The sequence below is a fragment of the Cibotium barometz genome, unplaced genomic scaffold (assembly GCF_041138505.1).
Source record: "Cibotium barometz isolate CiBa-2024 unplaced genomic scaffold, ASM4113850v1 ctg488, whole genome shotgun sequence".
Taxonomy (NCBI): Eukaryota; Viridiplantae; Streptophyta; class Polypodiopsida; order Cyatheales; family Cibotiaceae; genus Cibotium; species Cibotium barometz.
This window is the reverse complement of record NW_028229445.1, coordinates 232,501-259,595: the sequence shown is the minus strand read 5'-3', so window position 1 is coordinate 259,595 and position 27,095 is coordinate 232,501. Positions and strand designations below refer to the sequence as shown.

Sequence of the window (27,095 nt, the reverse complement as noted above, 5' to 3'; positions counted from 1 at the left end):
AATGCCAAGAAGCATATGATCGACTGAAGCAAGCATTGGCTAGAGCACCAATTCTACGACCCCCCCAATTAGGACCTCATATTTCATGTGCATCAAACTTTGCTATTGGATGCGTACTAGCCCAGCCCATTGAGTTCAAATTGGACTATCCAGTCTGCTTCGCTGGTCGTCAATTAAATGATGCAGAGGTGAACTACACCACCACAGAGAGAAGGAGTGACCATGGTTTACACTATCAAGAAGTATTGACATTACCTATTGGCCAACAAATTCGTATTCTTCGTGGACCATCAAGCCTTATTGTACTTAGTGAATAAGCCTTGCACCAGGGGAAGAATCACATGATGGTTGCTATTAGTGTTGGAATTCGACTTTACACACAGTTACAGTAAGAAAAGGGACACAGCATGTGTTAGCCCATCATATGTCAAGAATTCCAAATGGGGAACCAACAACTGGTGTCAAAGCTGATCTCCCTGATGCTTGTTTGTTCAAATTGGACATGGTACGCGAATGGAGCGAGGAGATATCTGATTATCTAGCTCATGGTTTTCCGCATACCCTTGAACAAAGATAAAATGCGGCGGCTTATCAAGCTTGCTGCACCTTAATCAATTGATTGCGGGAGAACTATATAAGCTAGGTAAAGATAATGTGCTAAGAAGATGTGTGAGAGAAGATGAGTTCGTCACGATATTGGATGAAGCTCATTCGGTGATAGCAAGCGGGCATTTTACTGGAGAGATCACGGCTCGCAAGGTACTTCAAGCAAGATTATGGTGGCCTACGTTATTCGGAGACGCCATAGAATTTGTCAAGAGGTGCGAAGAATGTCAGCGTTTCGCTATCCCACGACAAAGGGACAAGATGCCGCTCATCCCTATTATTGTAAGACAACCCTTCGAAAAATGGGGAGTAGATTTGGTTGGACCTATTAGTCCCGCGACACACCCATCACAAGCCCGATATGTGATCGTGGCCATGGACTATTTCACCAAATGGGCAAAAGCCAGAGCCTCGAAGCGAGCTGATGTACAAACAACAACAAAATTCTTATACGAGCAAATTATCTCGAGGTTCGGCTGCCCATTAGAATTAGTTAGTGATTGCGGCTCACATTTTATTAATGAGGTGATTGATCATTTACTTGCAGGATTCTAAGTGGTCCATCGGAAATCATCACCTTATTATCCACAGGCTAATGGTCAAGAAGAGAGTACAAACAAAATTTTGTGTACTATCTTGACAAAAACCTTGGATGCAAGTCAAACGGAGTGGGAACATAAGCTGATAGCAGCCCTATGGGCATATCGAACATCATATAAGGTAGCGACGGGATACACTCCTTTCCGTATAGCTTATGGTATTGAGGCAGTAATGCCTATGGAATACCTAATTCCGAGCTTAAGGATTGTAGTGCAAGAACGTCTGACGGAGAATGCATTAGTTGAAAGGCTAATCGACTTAGAGAAGCTTGATGAGACCAGGCTAATAGCATCGCATGGACTCATGGTCGAGAAACTACGCAGGAAGCATTGGTTTGACAAAAATTTGAAACAAAACGAATTGAAAACGGGGTACCTTGTCCTCATGTATGGTGTAGGAAGCTTAAGGATTGTAGTGCAAGAACGTCTGACGGAGAATGCATTAGTTGAAAGGCTAATCGACTTAGAGAAGCTTGATGAGACCAGGCTAAGAGCATTGCATGGACTCATGGTCGAGAAACTACGCAGGACGCATTGGTTCGACAAAAATTTAAAACAAAACGAATTGAAAACCGGGGACCTTGTCCTCATGTATGGTGTAGGAAGCACCAAGAAAAAGAAACTCAAATATAAAGGCCTAGGATCCTTCTGGGTGTCTGAGATCACACCTCAGGGGTCGGTTAGAATTGAGACAATTGACGGCATACAGATGAAGGGTTACGTCAATGGAAGCAAACTCAAAAAAAATATTTTGAACCACCGACCCAAGAGATGCTCTTGCAGGAACATCTCTTAAAATAACAAAAACAGCTCGCAAAGGAAAAAATCCAACAAGCTCAAGAAGAGGCTAAGGCAAGGGAGGCCAAAGCTAAACAATTACTCCAGAAGAGAATGTTACACGTCAACGTGGCTTCCTTGACTCTCTCGGACGAAGAGGAACTGAACATTGAGCCAGCACGACTCAAGATGGAACTCTCTACAGCTAAAAGCCATGCGACAAGCATTGCACTAATAGATACAGGATCAAGTCATAATTTGATCTCATATGAGACATTAGAAGCCTTAGATAGACCACACCTTGAACCCACTGATACACAGGTACGCAGTGTACACTTGATAACTACGAAAGCTGAGGGATTTTTAAGTGCTAACATTTCCATCGTAAATAATTCCTTGGTTGGGAAAGTGTTTGTCATGCCTGCAAGTTCCATGGAAGAGGAAATGATTCTAGGACAATCCTGGATCTCGGCCAGCAAATGTAATATCCAATGGGAGAAGAGGACAGCGCTATTGAACGAGGGCGACAAGATCATGTCCATACCCTTATGGAGCCTGACAAACATAGAGAAACAAATCATGATTAAGGAAAAAACGACACCGAGTACAGTAACATCAACTCAAAAACCAACCCCACAAGAAGGAGAAGAAGAATAATAAGGGGACAGTAAGAAAAATTCACAAAGGAATCAAAAGTCAACCTTGGCCTTCACAAACAAATTGGCAGGACTCCAGACATACCAACATCCCACAACGCTTTCATAAGCAATGGGTCCGAAAATATTTACTACGAGCGCAAGGATACTACCAAGGCAATACCGCAGTGTGGGTACCCAAACCCCCCTCTGTGGCCACCGTCACAAGCAATTCCGGTAACAAAGGAAAGAATAGTAAAAGCATACAGTATCAACTCCCAACCAATGCTGAAACTGCACCAACATTGGTGTGAAGGAAGAAGAGAACTCAACAAGATGGGTTAGGGATTGCCAAAGCAATGTCACTAACCATTTCAATCACAGAGCTGAACAAGGACCCTAAAGGTAGAAACAAAGAAGTTCAACAAAGGGACACGGATAAAAGTCCCCAACCACACGACCTAGTAATAACATTGTTCAGTTGGGTAGAAGGAAGAATCAAAAACTCCCACACAGAGCTAGAACGCCTGTAGCAACACTTACCCAGAAGTGCCAAGGTGCCACCTTGGTTTTCATGGCAATGAAAGATGAAGGTATTCATTTCTTGCCCAATGGATAGAAGGTAAACTAGGTATCATTCACTCATTTAATGCATGTTTGAATGACTAAGCATGAAGGAAAAAATAGAAGGTATCAATCTTGCACATTCATAATCCAAAAAAAGTTCATGCCATGAACTGATTCAAAAATGTTCACGCCATGAACTGGTTCAAAACGGTTCACGCCGTGAGCCAACCCTGAAAAGTTCACGCCGTTAACTAGTTCAAAAAAGTTCACGCCGTGAAACGGTCACTTCTCACGGGCCAATCGAAAGACGCCACGTGGCTTTCTTCATTAAGACAGTCGCCCTGTCCAATGGCTGCGTTATTAATTCAAAAAATCTTTCCTTTCTTGTCATTTTGCATCGTGTGTCCATCGCAACACACTTTGAGCTCCCGTTTCCAATCATCGTGCATCATCTTCTCCGGATTTTCCAACCATAATCAACGGTCATCGAATAAGGTGGGAGCTTGGTCCATTTCTCGTTTCCTTTTCGTATTCTTTTTTCCTTTTTTATTTTGATTTTGATTTTCAATCAATATCTTCTCGTTAGCAATCTTGTACATTAGTATCACCCAAATTCGGTGGTTATTCTAAATAATTCCTTGTGGTATCATCACTTGCACGCATCACATCTTTTGATAACAAAAACATAAAAAACGTACAAGAACAAAAATCTGCACCTTCATGCTTCATTGAAGTTTCACGGGACTACAAAAACCTATAACTTCACGAAACCACTGTAGTCTCACGGAACCTCATTTCACGAAACCACATCTCACGGGATTCCGTTTCACGGAACTCTTTTTCACGTAACCACCTTTCACGGAACCTCATTTCACGAAACTACATCTCATGGGATTCTGTTTCACGGAACTCCTTTTCACGTAACCACCTTTCACGGAACCTCATTTCACGAAACCACATCTCACGGAACTCCGTTTCACGTAACCACCTTTCACGGAACCTCATTTCACGAAACTAACTCTCACGGGATTCCGTTTCACGAAACTCCCTTTCACGTAACCACCTTTCACCCGACAACTTCCAATGACCTGCAGGTTCACGGGACTATTAAATCCTACACCTTCATGCCACAACATTCACCTGTCAATTAACACACCTTGTTATTGCCCCTACACTAACACACTTCTCATCTCAACTAACCGTTTACCATTAACAAAAAAAAAAAATGATACCTATCCCACCAGTCTGGAGACTGACGTACTTTTCATGTACAGACGTCGGCCTTGGAAACAGAAGCTATAGAGACCCCAGCAGCCACCCAAGCCAGCGTTACAAGCTCCCCAGCAAGTCAGAAGAAAGAAACCAGTGCGGGTACCAAAACTGAATTACTTCGGCAAGCCTTCCATGGGGCCATCATCTGTAAGGAAACCCTTACGGCCCATGGAAAGGTCGCACTACATTACCACAGCCCAAAGTGCCTCCAAATCCTGGAAGAGACAGAGGTCAAAGAGAAGCTAGAGAAAGTGAGCCTAGGGAGAATGACGCAAATACTTCCAAGGAACATCGGCACGGAGCTCTGTGCAGAATATATCAAGACTTATGACAAAGGCACCAAACGTGGCACCATCACGAAGGCCGACAACACAACAAAGCAGCTCTTGATCACAGAAGAACTCATCCGTGACGCTCTGCAGCTCCCACCAGCAGTCAAAGTCCACGCCCACGCATTCGACAAAATGCCTTTGGACGCCATGCTGAAGAAGAGTTCTTATAACTCCAATGGGACAGAGTACGAGAATATCCGGGATGAAGCTACAGAGAAAGCCTGCAGACCTATGTAATGCAAGTAAAGCCAGTGGATCGATACAATAGGGTTCCGTTGAACACAATCGCTGAACTACATGAAGAAAAGGAGGAGTACTAGGCATATTATATTCATACAGAGATGGAGAACTATCTGAAGGCCCACTAGTCCTAAATCATGTGACAAAAAGGCCTCTCCCAGAGCCCGAACCAACAGAGCAACTGCAATTGCAACTGGCACTACTGCAAGAGCAACCACCACTAACACTTGAAGAAATGCAAGAGGGCCACGCTGTCCTAGTGGAGACCCAAGCCATTATGAAGGAAATAAGGAAAGGGAGAAAGAAGAAGACAGAAAAGAAAATGAGGAGCATCATCCCAGACATAGCTGCAGAATCAAGACTAGAGGCTGAGGTGGCACAAGAAATCAGAACATACCAGGAACAATTGATAATGCAAGGTGAAGTTGCAAATTCAGCCGTGTTGGATTTGCTGAACTGTTATGTGGCGAATCAAAAGACTGCATGGGAGAAGTATCTTCCACTTGTAGAGTTTGCCTACAACAACACAGTTCATGCCTCCACCGGAAAGGCCCCGTTTGAGATTATTTATGGCAGAGTGGTCTTGCCACCCATCCTTCGTACAAAGGATGAGATTTTTGCAACAGCTGATGAGTATGTGCGTGACTTGGATGTAGCCTTTGCTCAGGTGCGGATAGCCATTGCAAGGTCACAAGATAAGCATAAAAGGGTTGCTGACAAGCATAGAAGGGACATATGTTTTACTCTGTATATGCATATGTAAGATTGTACACATGTGTATGGGTACAAATACATGTTTAGTGTGTGTGAGTACATGTGTGTGCATGCTCATATGTATGTACATGTGCATATATGTGTTTTTGGGTATTTTTCTCTTACTGTGTTGCAGCTAAAGCTGAGATCTCTCTTTCTTTTGTTGCGCACTCAAGGCAGCCTGTGGGGTAGCATAGAGGTGGCCAAGGGGGGCATCCGGGTAGCAAGCCTTGCAGCGCAGCAAAAGGGCAGCCATCTAGGTGATGTGGCACTACCACTGGCACCTGACTGCAGCCAGGGGCAGCCGGGTAGCATCCCTTCAGCATAGCAAAGGGGTCGCCGGTTAGCAGCCAGCGCAGCCCGTCTCGATGACGTGGCGTTGCCACGAGGCAGAGGCACATGAACTGTAGCTCAAGGCGGCGCAGTCCAGCAGGCGCACAGCTCAGCCCTAAGCGAGAGAGAAAGCCGTCGAGCAACAAAATGCGAAGAGAAAGCTGCGTTGAATCCAAAAAACGCATCACCGTGTAAATTTTTTTTATTAAAAAAAAGAGAAAGAGAAGCATTCGTAGAAGTTTTTTTTTTTAAGGGGAAAAGCCATGCTTTTTACCCTTTGTATCACACAACAAACTTGGGTGAAAGCTTCAAGGAGACTCCTTCTACATGAAGCAAGGAGATCTCTTCTCGGAAGTTGTACACGGGCTATGCCAACTTCAAGTGATAAATAAATACCTACAGGGGCGCCACACTTTGGGGCCTATTGGTCTCTTGTGCAGGAGCGCTCTAGCTCCATTTCTTCTTCTTCTTTTGCAAAGTTTACTATTATTCCAGTTCATCAAGAGTTTTAAGTGTGATTAAGTTGTGCTCAAGCCTCACCGCCCGTCAAGTCTCTGAAGGCCCGTTTCAAGGTTCCATTGCCGGGATCCATCGTCAATTTTTTCAAGAGGGCGAGCTTGTGGTCGACACATTTATTACTATGGCTGGAACTAGTGTAGAGATGAAGGATTTATCTTCAGAAGAGGATGACTACTTTGAAGAAGACCAGGAAAGCGAGCAAGAAATACCTCCCGATGGTGGTGGTGGCGGAAGTGCTTTGGGTATGCCTGGTTTGGAAGGTGGTATGATGGGCATGGGGTCTAATGCTGTGGGCAATTCTTTTCTCAAACCGCATCCCTATGATAATCTTGTTCCAGGCGAGAAGCCAAAAGATTATAAAGAGGGTGGTGCTAGGAATAGCATTGGAGCTGTTCTTATGCAAGATGGGCATGTTATTGCTTATGAGAGTAGAACTTTGTCACCAGCAGAAAGGAATCTACAAGTATATGAGAAGGAGCTTCTTGCGGTGATTCATGCTCTTTCTACTTGGAAGCATTACCTTCTTGGGGCTGATTTCATTGTTCAGAGTGATCATCACACTTTATGATACTTCCTTACTCAAACGAAGCTCTCAGAGAAGCATATGAGATGGGCTAGCACTTTCTGTCCAGGTTTCACTTTTAGATTGTTCATGTGGATGGCAAAAAGAATGTGGTTGCACATGCCTTGTCTAGGAAACCACATGTGGCCACCGTCTCTATTATCTTTCATCGTGAACTTGATGATATGTAAGAACAGTATGCTCATGATGCAGATTTTGAGCGGATTTTTGATCGTTTGACTGAAGGAGAGCGAGTTGATCATTATTCTCTCAAAGAAGGATTTTTTATGATGCATGACAAATTGTGTGTCACATCACAGTTGAGGCAGAAGGTTTTGACAGAATGCCATGCGCCGCCTTATGCAGGCCATCATGGTATTGAGGCTACAGTGAAAGCTTTGGAGGCATTCTTTTATTGGCCTAGTATGCGCAGGGATGCTGATGCTTGTGCTTTTGTTCGTGATTGCATCATTTGTCAGAAGGTGAAGTATGACCGTCAAAAGACACCTGGGTTATTTCATCCTTTGCCTATTCCAAATAGACCGTGGGAGAGTATTGCTATGGATTTTATCTTTCATCTTCCTAGGACAAAGACTCGGAATGATGGCATCTAGACTATCGTGGATTGTTTTAGCAAAAGCAGGCCTATTTCATTCCAGTCAGGAAGAAGATTAATGCAGAGCAAATGGTGAGGATATTTTTGACAAATATCTTCAAGTACCATGGGATGCCCAGATCTATTGTTAGTGACCGAGATCCTCGAATGACGAATTTATTTGGAGAGCATTGTTCGAGAACATGACTTCGTTGAAGTTCTCATCGTCTTTTTATCCACAAACAGATGGGCAATCGGAAATCGCCAACTCAGTTGTATTGGATCTTCTAAAGTGTTATGTTTCGGATCATAAAGAGCAGTGGAAAAAGTATCTTCCTTTGGTAGAGTTTGCTTAAAACAACACCATTCACACTTCGACAGGTAAGGCACCTTTCGAGATTGTGGAAGGTGGGAAGAAAGTGCCTCCGATCCTGCATACAAAAGATAAGATCTTCGAGGCAAATCATTTTGTAGAGAATATGGATGAGGCTTACAACAAGGTCAAGTTGGCTCTTCAAAGGACTCAACAACAACAGAAGAAAGCAGCAAACCTTCACCGTCGATCATTGGTTTTTGATCTGGGTGACTGGGTGCTTTTGAGATTTGAGAACGCTAGACTCAAGAAAATGCCGTAAGGGTAAACAGAACTTATATCCTAAACTGAGTATGCGGTACTATGGGCCTTTTCAGTTGATTGAGAAGATGAGTGATGTTTCTTATCGTCTTCACAGTTACCGGATCATTGGAGGATTCAGAATGCATTCCATGTGAGTCTTCTTAAACCTTTCAGAGGTGAAGTGCCTACAGATCAGGTTGATGAGACGCAACCAGAAGTCGAAGAACTAGATGAGATTCTTCAACCAGAACAGATTTTGGCATATAAAGAAATAAAAGTCAGAGGAATATCTGGTGAAGTTTGTGAACTATTCACCTATGGATTAGAAGTAGATGGAGGAGGGTGACTTGGCAGATTCACCGAGGATACTAAAACTTTACCTCGAGGCTTTTGGTTTGGAGCCTACCTTATAAAGTGCTTCAACAAGTTCAGCTGAGGATTCTGGAGTACTACCTGTTACTCAAGAGGGGGGTGACTCCACTTCCTTGTCACAGAGTTCACTTGGATGAGATCTAAAAGTTGCTTGGTGTTCTTATCAACACACCCGAGATACTGAACTGACATTATATCTGCCTATGGGACTTCTATGATATATGTGTACTAGTCACATGGTTTGATTCATGGATATACGGATCTTTTGAGAGAATGGGGACACCTATTCTAGACTTTCATTTGATATGCATGTATATAGCCACTTTTGAGATGTTATATGTTATGCAATCCAAACTTAAAAACATATGAGAACACCTCAGGAAGTATTTATGGGTATGCATGTATGCTTGCCTTGATTGATGCATCTGTGTTTACTCATGTTCATGATGTACTGCTAATCATGGGTCCTGTGGGATGGCCAAGAGCGGAGCAGGTACAGCATCCAAGGGGACATGACTATTCACGAGGTGGCTGCTCTTGATTTATGTTATTCAGATGTTCTGTTTCAGTTGGCAGGACATACCTTTCTCATTGGTCTCTTAGGTTCTATTTCAGTTTGGCAGATCCTTTGACTGAACAATCGAGGACAATTGCTTTGTTTTAAGAGGGGGGTATGCTATAGGACTGAGTAATTTACCTCTTTTCTTAAGCATTGCAATTATAGTTTAAGCATGTTTAGCATTCACTAATCATGTTTTACTCTGTATATGCATATGTAAGATTGTACACGTGTGTGGGTACAGATACATGTTTAGTGTGTAAGTACATGTGTGTGCATGCTCATATGTATGTACATGTGCATATATGTGTTTTTGGGTATTTTTCTCTTACTGTGTTGCAGGTACAGCTGAGATCTCTCTTTCTTTTGTTGGGCACTCAAGGCAGCCTGTGGGGCAGCATAGAGGTGGCCATGGGGGGCAGCCGGGTAGCAAGCCCTGCAGCGCAGCAAAAGGGCAGCCGTCTAGGTGACGTGGCACTGCGACGTGGCACCTGACTGCAGCCAGGGGCAGCTGGGTAGCAGCCCTTCAGCATAGCAAAGGGGTAGCCGGTTAGCAGCCAGCGCAGCCCGTCTAGATGATGTGGCGTTGCCACATGGCAGAGGGACATGAACTGCAGCTCAAGGCGGCGCAGTCCAGCAGGTGCACAGCTGAGCCCTAAGAGAAAGAGAGAGAGTCGAAGCAAAAGAGAGAGAGCCGTCGAGCAGCAAAACGCAAGAGAAACCTGCGTTGAATCCCAAAACGAATCACCGTGTAAATTTTTTATTTTTTTTAAAAAAGAGAGAAGCGTTCATAGAAGTTTTTTTTTTAAAGTGAAGAGCCATGCTTTTTACCCCAAACTTGTATAAAAAGGGGGCTACTTTGTATCACACAACAAACTTGGGTGAAAGCTTCAAGGAGACTCCTTGTACGTGAAGCAAGGAGATCTCTTCTCGGAAGTTGTACAAGGGCTACGCCAACTTCAAGTGATAAATAAATACCTGTGGGGGCGCCACGCTTTGGGGCCTATCGGTCTCTTGTGCAGGAGCGCTCTAGCTCCATTTCTTCTTCTCCTTTTGCAAAGTTTATTATTATTCCAGTTCATCAAGAGTTTTAAGTGTGATTAAGTTGTGCCCACCGCCCGTCAAGTCTCTGAAGGCCGGTTTCACTTCATGCCCAGCCACTCACTTACAGCAAGAGAGAGAACAATCAAACAAGGCACATGCAGAGAAAGTAAGAGCACTTAACGACGCCATCAGTGCCAGTCAAGTCTAAATTCAAAGGATGGTATTAGCACACCACGAAGCAATGGCACAAATCACGCAGCAGTTACAAGACAATCAGAGGCTGGCTGCCGAAAGGCTCCAAAGAATCACAGAAGCTCAAGAAAGCGAAGCAACAGCCAAGCGTACCCAAGAGGAAGCAACCCGGAGATTCGAGGAATTGGATGCTGCAAGGATGGTTCGTGAAACTGCAATATCAAACCTCCTCAACAACAATGACTCTCGTCTACAAGAGTTGGAACGCCAGTTGGCGATACAAGATAGAAGTCAACGGCCGGAGCCTACAGATAACCTATGCCTACTCCTTGAGCGTGCCTCGGAGTTGGGTCAGTTGCAAGTAACTCCTCGGGCCCCTTCTCAAACTCTTACTCTATTTTTGTCTACACTAACCCTCTCTTTACTTCAATACAATATAAATCTATCTGAAGACTTAGGCCTAGGTGAACTAACCCTCATTAAGCAGAATACTGAACGCAATGCTGACCCTACAATTATAATGGGAATTTTACCGCGCGGGGGGGGGGGGGGGGGGGGGGGGGGGGGGGGGGGGGGGGGGGGGGAACATAGTCTTAACTAATCCACAAGATATCTTCTTGCACCCATTACGTCCCATTGTGTTAAACCTTCGTGGTTGGTATTGGGTACTCCAAAATTCTGAAATTATGGACAACAGTGCCGAAAAATTAGACCTATTTGTTCTAGATAACATTCCCCGAGACACCGGCCAACCATGAGGTGGTAGCACATAGCTATCAGTGGATTATAAGCCATGGGTGGCTCAAAGTTTACAATACTCACCAACATCTTAACTTATGTGAGTCTACCTTATATCATCATCCTTTTGGAATTCTAAAACTATACTCTAATATCTACAAACACTTAGAATCCATGTTAACCAATGTACAATACAATTTTGATGCCACCCATATTGAATATCCTGCCATAAATCCTGAGGATATTCCTGGCCTACAAGAGTTTATGAAATCTCACAAGCCTAGCCACTCCCCCTAGCACAGGTCAAGGTTAGGAAGAAGCCTTGTCTTCATCTTCAATCTCCACTTACTCCGTATATTCTAATGTCGCTAGTAAACTCCTTAATCCCTATCCGAATACCCCACCTACTAACACACCTCAGGCCAACTGCAAATTCTCTACTTTCACTCCTCAGCAGATAGATTTTCCCACTAACCCCCTCGCCCCCGAGGAGATACTAGCACCTTACCCATCTCCCCAACGGCAACCTGAGGAGATACGCTATCCTATTCCCCAAGACAATATTGAGGCTTTCACTGATGATACAATTTTGGAATCATTGTCTCGTGCAGAATATGAGGGCTTCATTTGCGCTGGCAATCCTCTATTAAAGCCCAAGTTGATGTTCAAAGTGCTAATGCAAGTAACACCCTTTGAACCAACTCGACGGATTCTGCTAGAAGCCTATCCCGAGATCACACCAACAAAACAACATTATGTGCCATACCCTCTACGAGCACCTCGCCCTGATTAGAAGAATTACTTCCCTTGGCTGGAGAAGGCACCTTATGGGCTAATGTGGCATGGCACACAAAATTGGCCAATCCCCAATTGGCAAACCTACTGGAAATCAGGATTGTCACTTTCATGATAAACTATTGCTTTCGTAGGTGGAGAAAGGCTCACCCCGTACACACAAGAGGCGGCTACGCCACAATAGTCACAGATGAGACACAGCCCAAACTAGAGGATTTTGGAATATAGCAAGACTGGTGAAAAGAGTACTTAATAATTCGAGAGTACAACCAAGTCTATATGTGCGCGCCACCAACTCAGTGGGTTGACCCATTGTACATGCCCCTTAAGAGAAGATGGACTCAACTAGAGTTTCAGGAGGCCAAGCAGCGCGACTCCCATGTCTATTACAATTTCTTGGTCTTCATGCCAGCAACCTTTCAAGACATACGGGAGCAAAGAAAACAAATACTTAGATGGATACAAGCATGGCGACGTATCCCGGACCCAGCAATCGTAGCAAGTGTTTGATTCTTGAAATTGCTAGTGGTTCTGATTGGTCAACCCAAAGAGCCCTATGATGGCTATGAAACTGAACATCTACAATTCGACATGAATCAAGGCCCATCTGACCGAGGCATGATGCTGTATGTCTTCTGGCTTACATGCATGTCACGTTTGAAGACATGGTGGACACAGGATTCTGGCACTCCAACTCAGCCTTCAGACGCACCCTCAGGAAGCTTCAGTCACGAAGGAATTTCCACCGACATGAGCTCGGTGACCAGGTCTTTAGACCTCGGTAACAGGTTCCGAGGACAAAACCTACATCAAGAAGGAGGGGACGTTAATCTCATTTTGGATTAACAAGTATGCTCCTCCAATCGAGGACATCAACAAGTGTCATGAAACAGTACTATAAAAGTTGTACATTATGAGATATTGGCCACCCAAGGCCTGGTTAAGTAAGTTTTGGGCGCAGAAGTGTAAATAAGGGCCAAATGTATATAAGGCATTTTCTCATAATGAAAAGACACAATCCCCCTTTGTGCTATAAAGAGCTCTTCCTTCTGTCTTGAGAGAGATCGAGAGAGAGCATTTTAGCATTGTGCCTCTTCTATGCTTGTATGATTCATGCTTGTGTGGGAGAGTGAGAGAGTGATTGCCTTATGTGACGGTGTGAGCGACTCTACGGTGACAGCATGGAGGTGGAGCTTGGAGGTTTGGAGCTTAACCAGTGAGCTTGTAGACCTCAAGGGACTCAAGTTCGAAGCATTGGTTAGTGCCCTACGGCAGCTGTGATCTATTGCTCATCCTTTAGGTGAATGCATTGAGTTCCCTCTTGGAGGTGTGGTAGCCCATAACAATCGTCCAAGGAGAAGGCTTCCTCAGGATGAGGGTGAAGGAGATGTATGTGTGTACTTCTCAATTTTTTTCATTTCTAGGGCTGAGCATACACCACAGGTGTGACATTGCTTAAAGCCATGGGCACAGCCAAGTCTATGAGAGAGTCTTTACATTTGCCGTCTGCAATAGGTGGAGAATCCCTTCAAGGATGGTTGCTTCAATTTCTAGGCTTGCATAGGAAGACTCTTCTCACCTATCGATTCCATTGGGTGGAGTATCGTTAGTGTCAGAAGTCATGGAGCTACCACAACACTACCGTAGGACACACCACATGATTTGTCATCTTAGGGGATATGCTACTTGGTGTATCTTCAGAATGCGCAGATTTCGTGAACACCCCCCCCCCCCCCCCCCCCCGGCCCCCCCCGCCCCAAGTTTTTGCTTAGATGTATCAACCGAAGCCCCAAATCATTATCGAAACTAGCGCCGCGTGTGGGGATAAAAAGTGAAACCGCGGGCAGTTCGAAAGATTAAAAAAAGCCCCAAATCGTTATCGAAACAAGCATCGCTGTGGAGATTTTTTTTAAAAAAACCTAATGCTTCCACCTGGTTGCGCATAGCACTGAGAGTACAAGCCATTCGATTCTCTCTTTCTATAGCGACCCGTTTTTCAGCTTTCTTTCCTTTCTTTCTTCTATTCTCTGCGCAGTGTGCACTGCAAATCCTCCCCTTTTCTTTCACTTATCTATTGCATTGCAATTTGCTGCGCAGTGCACATTGTGCCCATTCTTGTGTTTGCCCCTTTTTTTTCCATCCCCATTCTTGCAGGCATTTCTTTGTCACTCTCATGGCATCCAGGCAGCCACATCTTGAGAGAGAGAGAATGAGAAGGAATTCGCCCAGAGTGACTATTGGTGGCAGCGGGTGAGAGGTGGGGCAAGAAAGAAGATTTCGTTGCCGATATTGTGGTCTGGAAAGAGGTGGCTGTCCAAAGGGGGTTGAAGCCCATTTGCTTGCCTTGCTAGGGTTTGGCATAGGTAAATGCGAGAAGATTTCTCCAGCAAATGGACAAAGAATGGAACGGGAAGCTTCACTTCTTTGTTCAATTCGCCCAGAGTGACTATTGGTGGCAGCGGGTGAGAGGTGGGGCAAGAAAGAAGATTTCGTTGCCGATATTGTGGTCTGGAAAGAGGTGGCTGTCCAAAGGGGGTTGAAGCCCATTTGCTTGCCTTGCTAGGGTTTGGCATAGGTAAATGCGAGAAGATTTCTCCAGCAAATGGACAAAGAATGGAACGGGAAGCTTCACTTCTTCCCCCTCCACCAAATACTTGGCTCAAGGAGCATACAATAAGTGCTCCAACACAGCATTCAGCTTCTCATGGAACTCCAGTAAGTGCTACATCTAGCCATCCACCCACTTCTTTTCATACTGCATCGTCTGTTGGGAGTGGTGGAAGCTCATTTGAAATGCTGCTCCTCCCAAAGGAAAGGCCAGGCAGTCCACTCTTCACACAGCATGGCATCTACAAAGAAAGGCACAAGTTGATGCTGTTGTAGCACGTTTTTTCTACTCTTGTGGGATCTCTTTTAATGTTGCCCACTCACCATTCTTCAAAGAGATGGTGGCTGAAATTGCAGCATTTGGTAGTGCATACACTCCACCCTCTTATGATGCCTTGAGGAAGAGATTGCTTGAGAATGAGATAACATCCATCAATGAAGCCATTGCACCTGTGAAGGAGAAATGGAGCGCATATGGGGTCTCTTTAATGGTTGACGGGTGGCGTGATATACGCAGCCATTCATTGGAAGGCATTCTTGCAGTATGTAGAGGGGATCCACTCTACATAAAGTCTACAAAAGCTGGGGTGAGACAAACAACTGCTCCTATGCTATGTGAGATATGGAGTGAGGTTGTTGAGTATGTGGGTCCACAAAATCTGGTTCAATTTGTTTCAGATGGTGAGAGTACCAACAAGGCAACAGGGGCCTTATTGGAGCAGAGGCACCCGCACATTACATGGAGCCCATGCATGGCACATTGTCTCAATAACTTGCTTAAAGACATTGGAAAGTTGCATTGGGTAAAGGCCACCATTGACACAGGCAAAGAGGTTGTTTCTTTCATAACCCGCCACCATTACTCTCTTGCATTATATTGTAGGTTTGCAAAGAAAGAGTTATTGAAGTACTCCGACACCCGCTTTGCATATAGTTTCATGATGCTTCGTCGTCTCTTTCATGTGAGACCAGCCCTAAAGCAGATGATGGCATGCCCTGATTTTGGGCAACTTTGCTATGCTACTATTACACAGGATGAGTTTTGGCCTTCTATAGAGCATCTTTTCAAGTTATGTTGGCCGATTGTTAAGGTTTTGAAGCATGTGGATGGAGATGTGCCTTACATTCGAAAAGATTTATGAGGCCATGGATCGGATGGTTGAGGGCATCCGTTTAATAGAGACCGATGCAGATAGAAGACAAGAGTTGGAGGATGTTGCAGTGAGTAGGCAGAACCAATATGATTCTCCACTACATACAGCTGCCTATGTGCTTGATCCAGAGTTTAACCACAAGGGGAGATAGCAACAGGCAGACGATGAGGTGGTATGTAGTTGGAATGCCACTTTAAAAAGGTTGGTTGGTACTCCAAAGGAAAGACGCAAGGTGAAGGATCAACTTGCAAACTACTGCAACAAAGAGGGAATGTTTGGATGGAGTGACGCACAACATGACAAGTTGAAAGCTGAATTTTAAACCTTTATTTAAATCTATGTCATATGAACCTTTATTTGATATTTGAAGTGTAATTGTGGTTTTTCAAATTGTTATGTTGTAGGTTTCATGTTGGTACTGTCACTTGGTGGGAAGACTATGGTGCAGAAACGCCAGAGCTTTAGCACCTGGCCATTCATATTTTGGGACAGGTGTGCTCTTCATCAGCTTCGAAGCGTTTATGGAGTACCTTTGGTCACATACACTCAAAGAAGAGGAATCGTCTTGGAAGCAAGAAAGCAGATGAGCTCATCTTTGTTAATGCAAACTTGCGTTTGCTAACAAAGATGAAGCATGAGTACACGCATGATAAATACATTGACTTTCATAAATCAGAGATAGACAGCAGCTCCATTGGTGATGTAGTTGAGGAGTCAGAGGGCGCTGGTCAAACACATGATGATGGCATGGAAGAAGCTCCACCAGAAGCATGAGGATGAGCTTCAGGAGGACCACGCTATTTCTATAGCATAGAAGAGTCTTTAGGAGTCAAGACTCTAGAGGCTAGAGTCTAGACTCTAGAGAGTAGCTCTCTTTGGCATTTGATTTTACACTTCTTTGTAATGACTAAGGACCTGGTCTTGACCCATTGATGATTGAGTGATGGATTTAGCTTATTTTGTGAGTATGGCAAGTTCTAACTTCTAAATGCTTTGATTTCTCATGCAACTTTAAAGTTTTAAATTGTGAAGTTTCAAATCATAAATGTAGAGTGTAGTATGTACACTCTAGACTTTCCCCATACTCCCCTCTTAGGATAACCTAGGATGATGTGGTGTTTCCATTTCCCCCATCCACAAAGTTTCAGTTTCCGTTTTTGTTTCCCCGTTTCTCGTAACAATGCCAAAAACACCTCGAATCCACTCCACTAGGGACCCATCCACTGCATTATGTCCTCCAGAAAGCCCAAGTCAACTCTATCATAGGCTTTCTCAAAATCCAGAAGGAGCAAAATGAGGTCCTGCTGCGGCATCTTGGCTGAAGTTGTCGCCTCCCAAAAAGTGAAGATGTTGTCCAGAACAAAACCTGTCTCAGTGTTATGGATCAAGTCGCAAAGGAAAGGCTGAAGTCTCTGACTGATGGCCTTGGGCAAAATCTTGTAGGCGGTCCCAAGGAGGGTGGTGGGTCTCCACTGCCGAATCTCCACTCTATCACCACCCTCCTTAGGAATCAGGTGAATCACACCCTCTTAGAGACTCTCTCTCTAGCATGGCGCTTGTAGTCATAATCTCATTGAAGGCTATTCGAAGGCCATCTTCCATGAGATCCCAGTGGCGAAGAAAAAAGGAAACTGGAAGCCCGTCCGCCTCTCTCGGGCATTTGCCCATAGGAAGAGCCATCAAGGCCTCCGCTAGCTCCTCTGCTGTGAAAGGAGTCAAAAGGAAGGTTCGGAGAGCAAGGGGAACCACCTCTATCGTGTGCCACCATACCGTCTCTCGCGCGTCCACCACCTCTGAGGGTAATGGGGCACCCGTGAGGAGGGATCTGAAAAAATCCGTGGCAATGGCTCTCACTAGGGAGGGGGGGGGTGGTCTGGTGGTCAGAAACAATAGCTCCATCTTGGCCTCGCAACCTGCGAATATCATCTCTCTGCCTGTGAGGGCCTGCAATCTCAAAGAAGTCCCTAGTGACTCTATCTCCGCCCTGGGTCTCGAAGGAAGCTTTGGCATGGTATCTGTACTCCACCCTCCTCTCCTCTATGGATTTGATCTTTGTACGGGCGACAGCCAACTGACTCTCAATCCACGGGCTATCGGGGGGACTCTGCTGAATACACTAGAGAGAAGCCAGACCCCACCGAATGCTCCTCTCCTGCTCACGAATCCCACCAATCTGCTCTGTGTTGCCTCTTGCAATAAGCTGTTGATCTCGCTCACGCCCGCATCCAAGGTGTGTGCGGCAATATCTGAGATAAAATCCAGTCCCTCCCATGTCTTTTCTATCGTGTTGCTGATCTCAGAGTCCTATATGAGGCTGTCTGGAATCCTAGTGCTCAAGTGCATGTCTTGCCTCCAGAGCATAGTCACAAGAAACGTTTCAAGGTTTTTTTCCGTTTCAAGGTTTTCGAGGTTTTGTTTCGAAAGGTTTCAATCCTCGGCTAAGAAACCGCGAGGTTTCGAAAAATCAAAAATTTCATAAAGTATAAATACCTAAAGAATTCATAGTAGCCATCCAAAAACATAGTGTAATGATGAAAAAATGGTGTCTTCTCACACATCTTGGGGAACCATCCTTATTTTGGTGCGACATTATGGCAATTTTGCGTGATTAGATGCCAAAAATGGTTTAATCAAGGACTCTTAAGCAATTGAAGTAAAGAAGGTAGAAATTGGGAAAGATTTAAGACATTGAAGGATGGTGTATGAAGAAAAAGGGGAAAGACGAGAGGAGAATAAGAGAGAAGGAGAAGAAGAGCAAGGGAGAAGAAGAGGAGAGAAGAAGAGAAAGGAAGATGAAGAGAAGAGAAGAAGAGAATGAAGGAAGGAGGAGTACAGGTGAAAGAAGTGGCAGAAGATGAAAAAGGGTAGGAGGGAGGCAGGAGAACAAGAGGGAAGGAAGTTGATGAGGAGGATATGGAAGAAAAACAAAAGTAAAAAAATCTTAGAAAAATCGAAGGGGGGGAAAAAAACTAAACCTGAAATTTGGGCAAAACTGCCGTACTGGAGAGGTTTCAAGGTTTTTAAAAACCATTTCAAGGTTTCGAAAGCTAGAGACACGTTTTTTTGTTACTATGCTCTAGAGGTCCTCCAAGGACAAAATAACCGGAGAATGATCAGACATCCACATAGAATCTATCAAGTCAAGAGAGATTGGGGCTGGTGCTCTTCCTGTCGGACCGCGAGAAGCTCATACTCCTAAAGCTATGCCCAAACTCTGCCAAGTGCCCAGGGTCCTGTCCCCTAAGTGCCAGGATCAATTCCTCCCAAGAAGAGTACTCTGAGCCTGAGACTGTAGCTGTGCCTCCTCCGTGTCTATCCTATGCAAATTGGATCATGTTAGAAGTCTCCACCCATACACCAACAGTTAGTCTAAGGGAGGGACTCATAGACTGTGCTCTAGAAGGTGGCTCTACCTGCAACAATGTTCGGGGCATAAACATTGAGGAAACCCACACAGTCCTCTCCAATCTTGATGGTAACCCACTCATCTCGCCTAGTGACTATGACACCTGAGTCAACCATTGTCGGCAAGAGCTACCCACTGACAAAAATACGAACTCCTGCCTACGTCCCAGAGGGGCCAAAAGAGGGAGACCAAAAAGTGTGACTCTTGCCTGGTAAAATCTTCCCGCAGCGATCGATACACCCCTCGGAGAACGATGGTGCTCCTAGAGAAAAAGAATGTTGATGGGTCCCCCGATTGTTGCTCTATCGAGCTCTCCTCTAAGGACGCCTCGCCTCTGAAAGCACTGAGGCCCCCCCAAACTCTGAATGTTCCATGAAGCAATCCGCATATCAATCTCTATGGGAGGAGGAACTATCGGAACTGCCCTCCACTCAAAGAGTCTTGGGCGTGGGTTTCGACAGGGAGTGGGAGTAGTCACACTCAGTCCTAGGACGAAGGCGCACTAGGTGGGCACGGATCCTGTCCTCCATGTGTCGCCACTCTATCCAAGCTCGAGAGTAAGCATACTCTGGACTCCATCGGTTGCAATGTAGGTATCTATAACAGGGGGGAAGGGGTACTGCAATGAAGGAACACAAAGAGCAGCACCTCCAGGTTAGAGTACACCACCTCCCCATCCTGATCTCCATGGCCTGAGCCTCCTAGCTCCATCCGAGCCACGGGCCAGAGATGGGTGAGCACGTCGGTGATGCATAGATCATCAGGATGGTGCAAGAGCTCCACTGCCTGCCCCTAGATAGGGGCAGCCACCAACTCCGAATCCCACTTTGTTCCCGAGATTGCACTCAAGGGAAAGGAGAAGATCATCGCGCCACTCTCTGGTGTGCATGGCCTACAATGATGGAAAGCCACACAAATCCAACTGGGAGCCTTTGTCTCCTCGAAAATATCAGTTCTTTCGACACGGAGACATCAGAAGAAACTATAATTCACCGGCAGCTCCAAGATCTTTGGGGGGGGGGGGGGGGGCACCTGGCGACTTTGGTGGGAGATCCTGCACTCACAAGGCGGCGATGGTCATCTCTACTAGCTGCGAGAAGTGATGAATCAATTGGGGGGGATGGCGAAGTTGGGAAGAGGGAGATGGGAGCGGCTGGGAGTGCTCCACAAGAGAGGGAGGGTGCGGAGAGTGGAGGCCAGTAGGGATGCAACCATCGAAGCCAGGAGCTAGAGGTCCGCTTCTGAGAAAGAAAGGCAAGGGACGACCGCCTGAATCGGGGATGATGGAGCGGCTGCCATGGAGTCCTCTTGGGGTTGTAGACCAAAAGAGGCCAAAGCTTGCCGAAGGATAAAATGCCCAAAAACAAGACAAAACTGCCAGATGAGAGCAGAGGGGATGAGTCGGAGCCGAAGGGAAACACAGGGAGGGATTGCGCCAGGGGGAAGCCGCGGAGGGGGGGGGGGGGTGCGGGGGCCGGGGGTGCGGGGGCCGGGGGCAAAGCGAAGGGAGAAGAGGGTGCAGGCGGAGAGAAGGGCGCAAGAGGGGGCAGCACGCAAGAGAGAGAGGGGGGGGGGGGGGGGGGGGGGGCAACGAGAGTGAGGGGGGGGCACATGAAAAGAGGATGGACGCAAGCGGAAAAAGGGGCGAGAGGGGACGCATGCGAAGACAATGCGGAAGGAGGAGAGGAGGGGGGGGCGAAGGCAATTAGAAGGGGGGTACTCACAGCTCCCGATGGTACATATCTGATCTCTGACTATGAAGACTTTGCTTAGTAGAGATCAGAGTTTCTCTGAGTTTGACCTTGAGCCAATTTGTCAAGCCCCCTGACTCAGCTTTTGCAGGGGGTGAGAAGCAAGAAGTCCAAGTTAAGTCCTAAAGTTGTGTAACTATTTGGCCCTCCTAGCTCTATTTCACATGATGAAACCCATGCCCAGACACCAAACAGGTGGAAGAAGACATGGGGAAAGGGTCCATAAGGTTTGATTAAGAAAAAGCACCATTCTTGGTCAAAAAGTATGAAAAAGCAAAAAGTGAAACAGTGTTGACCGCGAGCCAAGGGCACCATTGGAAAGAGGAGACTGAGCCGGACCAAAGAGCTAAAAGGCGCTTTCTCAAAAAGCAGCTCCAGGGCCAAAAAGCAAGGCCCTGAAGGTAGAAAAGCAAATTTTAAGAAGTTTCACAAAAGAGAGTAATATTTTATTATAAAGTGGAAAGCAAAGGGAAAAAGTCAAAAGAAAAAGCTTGGTTAAGCTTTTGGCAAAAAGCAAAGCCCTCTTCAAGTATAAAAAGGCTTGAACCTCTCTTGTAGCATCATGAAGGAGATCGTGGAGTGTATGTGTGGGCATCATTATGATCATGGAGAGCTTCTACGCCATCAACACCTTCTCTAACTTGCTTTTCAGATGTACGGTTAGCCCTAGACTTGTATGGGCATATGCATGGTCGATATGGATGCATGTACGGAGCTGCACGGACAGACATTTCAAAACCCCTAAAATTTTCAGAAACCCTAAAACTGCTCCAAAGCCCTAAAAACTACTTTTTAGATGTTTTTATCGCCCGAAAACCATTCAAACAGGTTTTCTATCAGTTTTCTTACAAGAAAGAGCTTTTCCATGGTTTTCTTCATGGACAAGGCCATAGGAGTTGTGGAGATTACTCATGGGATGAGCGAGTGTTTCTTGGACTTGGACATAGAGCTTGGACATGGAACATGAAGCTTGGACATAAACATGGAACTTGGACATATAGCTTGGGCATGAAGCTTGGACATGAACATGGAACTTGGTTATGGGACTTGGACTTGGATCTGGATTTGGACTTGGATTTGGACTTGGACTTGGACTTGGACTTGGATTCGGATTTGGTTTCATTGGACTTGGATTCATTGGATTTGGATTTAGATATTAGATTTGGTACTAACACGGTGAGAGATACTTGTGGGTCATCCCCATGGTGTGCTCGGCATTAGAGATCTCGTGCCTCGACATCGACATCCACTTGGATATCCTACATCGGCATATCTATTTGTTTTGTATTCATTGATTGTATTGATCCTGGCCAGCGTGCCCATGGATTGTTCTTGAATAAAGTCCTGAAAGGGGGCGGGGCCTGTTCCCGCTCAATGTGGTCTATTCTTCAAGAACCCTATTCCCTCCTCTCTCCCCTCTCTCTATATCTCTATCTCTTGGACACCTGGTTGAGTCTGTCATGGCACGCCCCACTGGGCTTACAAGTTGTGTGTTGTGTGTTTCAATTCCGGTAATCTCTACTCTCAAAACCCTAGCACATAGGCACAAGAGCTCTACACGTGCTATAGCCCTCCTATGCAAGCTGCCTAGAACAGTCAAATAAATCCTTGGTAGGCAATCTTTGTCTAATGTGCACAGATCAGAAATGTAGTTGATTGTCTAGTAGAGGGCATTGATGACCAGCGGTGCTGCCCCAAACTCTGCCAAGCCTATCTCATGTGGTATAGACGGCTTATTTTTTATCATGCGTGAAAACATCATCACATGCACTCTCTCCGTCCTCCAGTCCTCTCCCAGATCACATCCCCAAAATGGAGCCCCATATGATAGCTGGCCTCGCAACCAATTCTTCATCCTAGGTTCCTGAAAATGGGCCTGAAAGCACTCTCTCCCCTGTTGAGCCAATGCAGCATATCCTCTCACTAAGTGCGCTTGGGCAGTTGGGCGTATGGTGAAGATACGACCGGTGAAGGTAATCCCCAGAAAGACATATGAAGTAGCTATCTCCACCGGCTGTGGGACAGCTTCCGGGCACAGAAGATTACTCTTTTTCTTTGGCACATAGCTCACAGGAGCTTGGCACTGGGCACCTGGCTGGCAGTTGGAGGTCAGCCCCAGCACTCTGTTCTAGGTGTGGACACCCTCAGGAGTATCAGCGTCATTGCCTTCAGGATCGTCCCAAGGTGCAGCAGGTCTAGTAGGGGATCCTGTGTATCACCACTATGGACCAGGCATCTACCCCCACCATTAGCTAGGGGGCGGTTACCTGGGCCTCTGAGTTAGCACTATGCGGAGACGGGACAGGGCCTCGCCCTTCTCTCTCACTGCAGGATCACAATAGCCCTAGAAGGGAGGTGGGAGATCATTAGTGAGCATTCCAGCATGGCAAATTTGGCATGCTCGCTGCAGTGAGGCCGTAGAGGGAACTACCACGTGGCCCTCTTTGTCCATTTAGAGCATCTGGATGGCACCCTCTGACGCCAGTGGGAGAAGTTGCGAGGTGGCTCTGAGCGTATGCAGAAATGCCGAGAGGCTTATCTGCGGATATGGAGCAGCAGTCCTTTCTTGAGGGTTAGAGACAGCAAGGTTACTTGGCATAACAGGCCACTTATTTAGCTCTGCCGCCCCACCAATTGTATGAGATAGCCTGCCTCCGAGAGAGGCCAGCCAGTGAGGAGGATCCCCTGTCCCCATCTATTTTTTTCTTGTCTCCCATGATTGCAACTGGGTCATGTACTTAGCCATTTCAGCTGCATTTTAGTAACCAATGGAAGGATGTTTTCTTGGGGAAAAAAAATAGCCATCTCCATGGTCTCACCTGTGTGAGATCTATCTCCTCACAAAGAGTTGTCCAGATGTCTCTGCAGCCCCTCTGCTGAAATCAAGATAAGGACTATGTTATCTGCATACAAATCTATTGATAAAATCTGAGATCTATGTCTGGGCTAGCTGTGATCCTGTTCCCCCAAATCTATTGATAAAATCTGAGATCTCATCAATGTATAGTCCAAAGGCTGCAGGAGAGAGTGGGCAGCCCTGTTTGACCCCAATGGTGCCACAAATCTCACCTCACATGCTGCCTGAAGCCTGAATCCTGCCTGTCACTGACTCATGAGTGCCAACACCGCTCACATCATCTCCGGAGGAAAATAGAGCTCTTCTACGCGAGCAAGCAGCCGTGATCTCGGCACTGTCTTGAAATCCACACACACACAGAAAGAGAGAGAAATGAAATGAAATGAAATGTTATATTAACGTCTTCAAAAGGCCAAAGTGACCTATGAGACCAAAGTTACAACCATATATGACATCTGATACACTATCTGGAAAAGAAAAGAAAGGACTGAAGATAAGTATCTAGCCCTACAATACATCAGTAGGGAGCATCCGGAAGCAGCAACTAGGGAGAGTGGGAAGCTAATGCTACTAGACAAAATGGGGTACATGAGTACATGGGTACATGAATACATGAATATGGGGGAGAGAGATTCCATTGGATTGCTGCAAACCACACCATCACCAACAAAAAATTGTACTGCTCTATTTTACACAAGCACTTTCACATTTAAAACACTTACATTATTTGGTGCACATAAACATTGAAACTTCAGCTTAATAGACAGAAAGTGGTTCTGTCTTTATTACACTTACAACAGCATTGTCTGCCATCAATTGACTGATTCCAGAATGATTGGAGAATGGACCAAAAGGGTGGCATCCAGTAGCCCACAGCCAATTTAAAACTGGGCGTTCATGAATGTAAGAAGCTTTCTCATATGGCGCCACTAGACCTCCAAGAATGGACGTCAGCCCTGCCAATATATGCCTCTGAGGAGAAATCGGCTCCACCTTCCTTCTCTCTGTTTCTGATACATAGCTGGTTCCATTCATGAGACAAAGACTCAAAGTAAGCAGTCCATCCATGGAGATAAATGTTATACCAAACTATGATGCACCATGGTGATAAGATACTCAAACGAACCTGCTAAGTCTACTCTACTTTATTGAAATGAAGAGCATTTTATCAGACCCACATTTAACATAGGACATAACATGTAACATTGAAAATAAAACTGTTTTATTAATTAGATAAAGATCGTAAGTCATAACAAGAAAAGACTATTAGCTTACATATACCTAAGATCAATTAAACCTTTCCCATGCTGTACCTTAGAATGTGGAAGCGCATCATACCTTAGATCAATTGATCCTTTTCCGTGTTGTAACACAAAAACAGAGTCATGGCTGGTCCACAGCAAGCTTTCCCCCTCCATCATCAGTTGTGGATCAACTTCTGCTAAGGATAGTACGAACCTAAACAAAGCAGAACAATGATATCAATCTTATGTAGTCTCAATGATATACCTTTCATGTCATGCACAATACTACAGATTTTTAAACAAAAAGAAACTTAGCATATCAACAAAATACAAATTTCACTTGACATAAGGAATTTAGTGCAAAAAATTGGTTATGAAGCAGATGGGGATAAGTTTCTATGATCGGACTAATGACATGAGTAAACTGAAAGTGAGATTCCACCACAAGCAAAATGTGGTTTAAGAATTTGCACATGACCCCTCAACAGTTTGAGTGCCCTGTGAATGCCCCTCTGCATTTTCTCACTTCCCCCATGCCGCGTGCTCTTGCACTGCTCACCTACCTAGAGGCTGCATACTTTCTGCTGCTGCTCTAACTTAGTATTTACTCTACCTTAATTTCCACCCTGTTTAGCTTTGTTCTTCCTTGCATGCACCGCCTTTTTCTTTCCCTCCTGCTGCCACCTAAGATGCCTGATCAATTAGCAACCTTCCTTTTTTCACTCCATTGCTCCACCTCCTTGCTTCCTCTGCACTTAACTCTTCGCGTCCCTACCATCTTGACTCCCTGCTTCCTTCATGTGCTTATCTGGACACTAAGTGCAGGATATGTTTCTAGAACCAGACAATTGCACTAAATAGAAGTCTAAAAAATAGATCGTCCCACAAGAGAATTGTATGTGCAGCAGAGAATGAAAAGTATGAGGAACACCCTATTTCTCCTGCACCTCATTGACCTACTCGTGCTCCTCCCCCTTTGCTCCACCAACCATCATGCCTTTCGTGTACTGTGCTCCACTGTAACAGTCCCACAAATTGCTCTTCAATACTTCACATGCATGCAGCCCCAAACCCTAAAATAGCTGATTGAATGCTTGATTGCTTCGATTATTTCCTTTTTGCATCATGTACCCCATGACCACCTGCAGTGGTCTCTTCCGACTTCTTCCATGGCTTGGCCTGTGTTTCCTTCCCTCTCATCAACCTCCTCTTTTCAGTTGCATTAACTAGGATGGTGAATCCATTAGTGGTGGGCAACCTCTACCTATCACATTGCCCTGACTAGTGCCGGCTGTCCAGCAGACATGTGCCAGTTGACAAGTGCCGGCCGTCCGCCTGACAAGTGCGTACTATCATGACGAGTGACAAGTGGCACTCCAAATTGATGATTCATTGATGGAAGTACCACCTGAAACCAACCTCTTTGTTGGCTATGCGCACTCCATGGCATTTACCGGGTCCATCTCTTATGTGGGAGGACTGGCACACCATCAGCAAGCAGGTAGTGTGTAACCAGAGGGGGGCCTGGAACAATAGAGGGACACTTCAAATATACCAAACCCAGCCATGATACATAGCGGAAAGAAAACACAATAAACCGCATTGAGCCGGAACGCCCGGCCCCCCTAGGAACTTCTCTATACAAATAGAAGCTTTTACAAGAAACCAAGGTGGGGTGCAATCTTTCACCACATTTTCCACAAAGCATCGGCAAAACTCTTGCCTAGATCTTTGTCCAGGGTCAAGATAAAAACAGCACCAAAAGCCGTCCAAAACAGTCACACAATCAGGCCCAAACACGGCCAGAATAGAGAGAAGAAACCAGAAGCTGTATGGCCAGTTCTGTATGGCCTCTTCTGTAGAAAACAGGCTGAGGACAGCCAGCAGATAAGAGGGCAGCGATGCTGCTGTACGGGCATCACAAACACATGCAATCAGCTGTACAGCCAGCGCATAGAAAGAAGGAGACA

The 27,095-nt window shown here is 45.5% G+C and overlaps 1 protein-coding gene across 1 annotated transcript in view; it reads right to left on the bottom strand.

Annotated features, from left to right (window-relative positions):
* The window catches only part of LOC147602564 (uncharacterized), a 135,934-nt gene that overhangs the window by 32,856 nt on the left and 75,983 nt on the right, over positions 1-27,095 (bottom strand). The window contains exons 11-12 of the mRNA XM_086797887.1: positions 25,220-25,339; positions 24,677-24,902 (exon numbers count right to left, since the gene is read on the bottom strand). Of these exons, the coding sequence (XP_086654013.1) occupies positions 24,677-24,902; positions 25,220-25,339 (346 nt within the window). The remainder of the gene's footprint in view (positions 1-24,676; positions 24,903-25,219; positions 25,340-27,095) is intronic.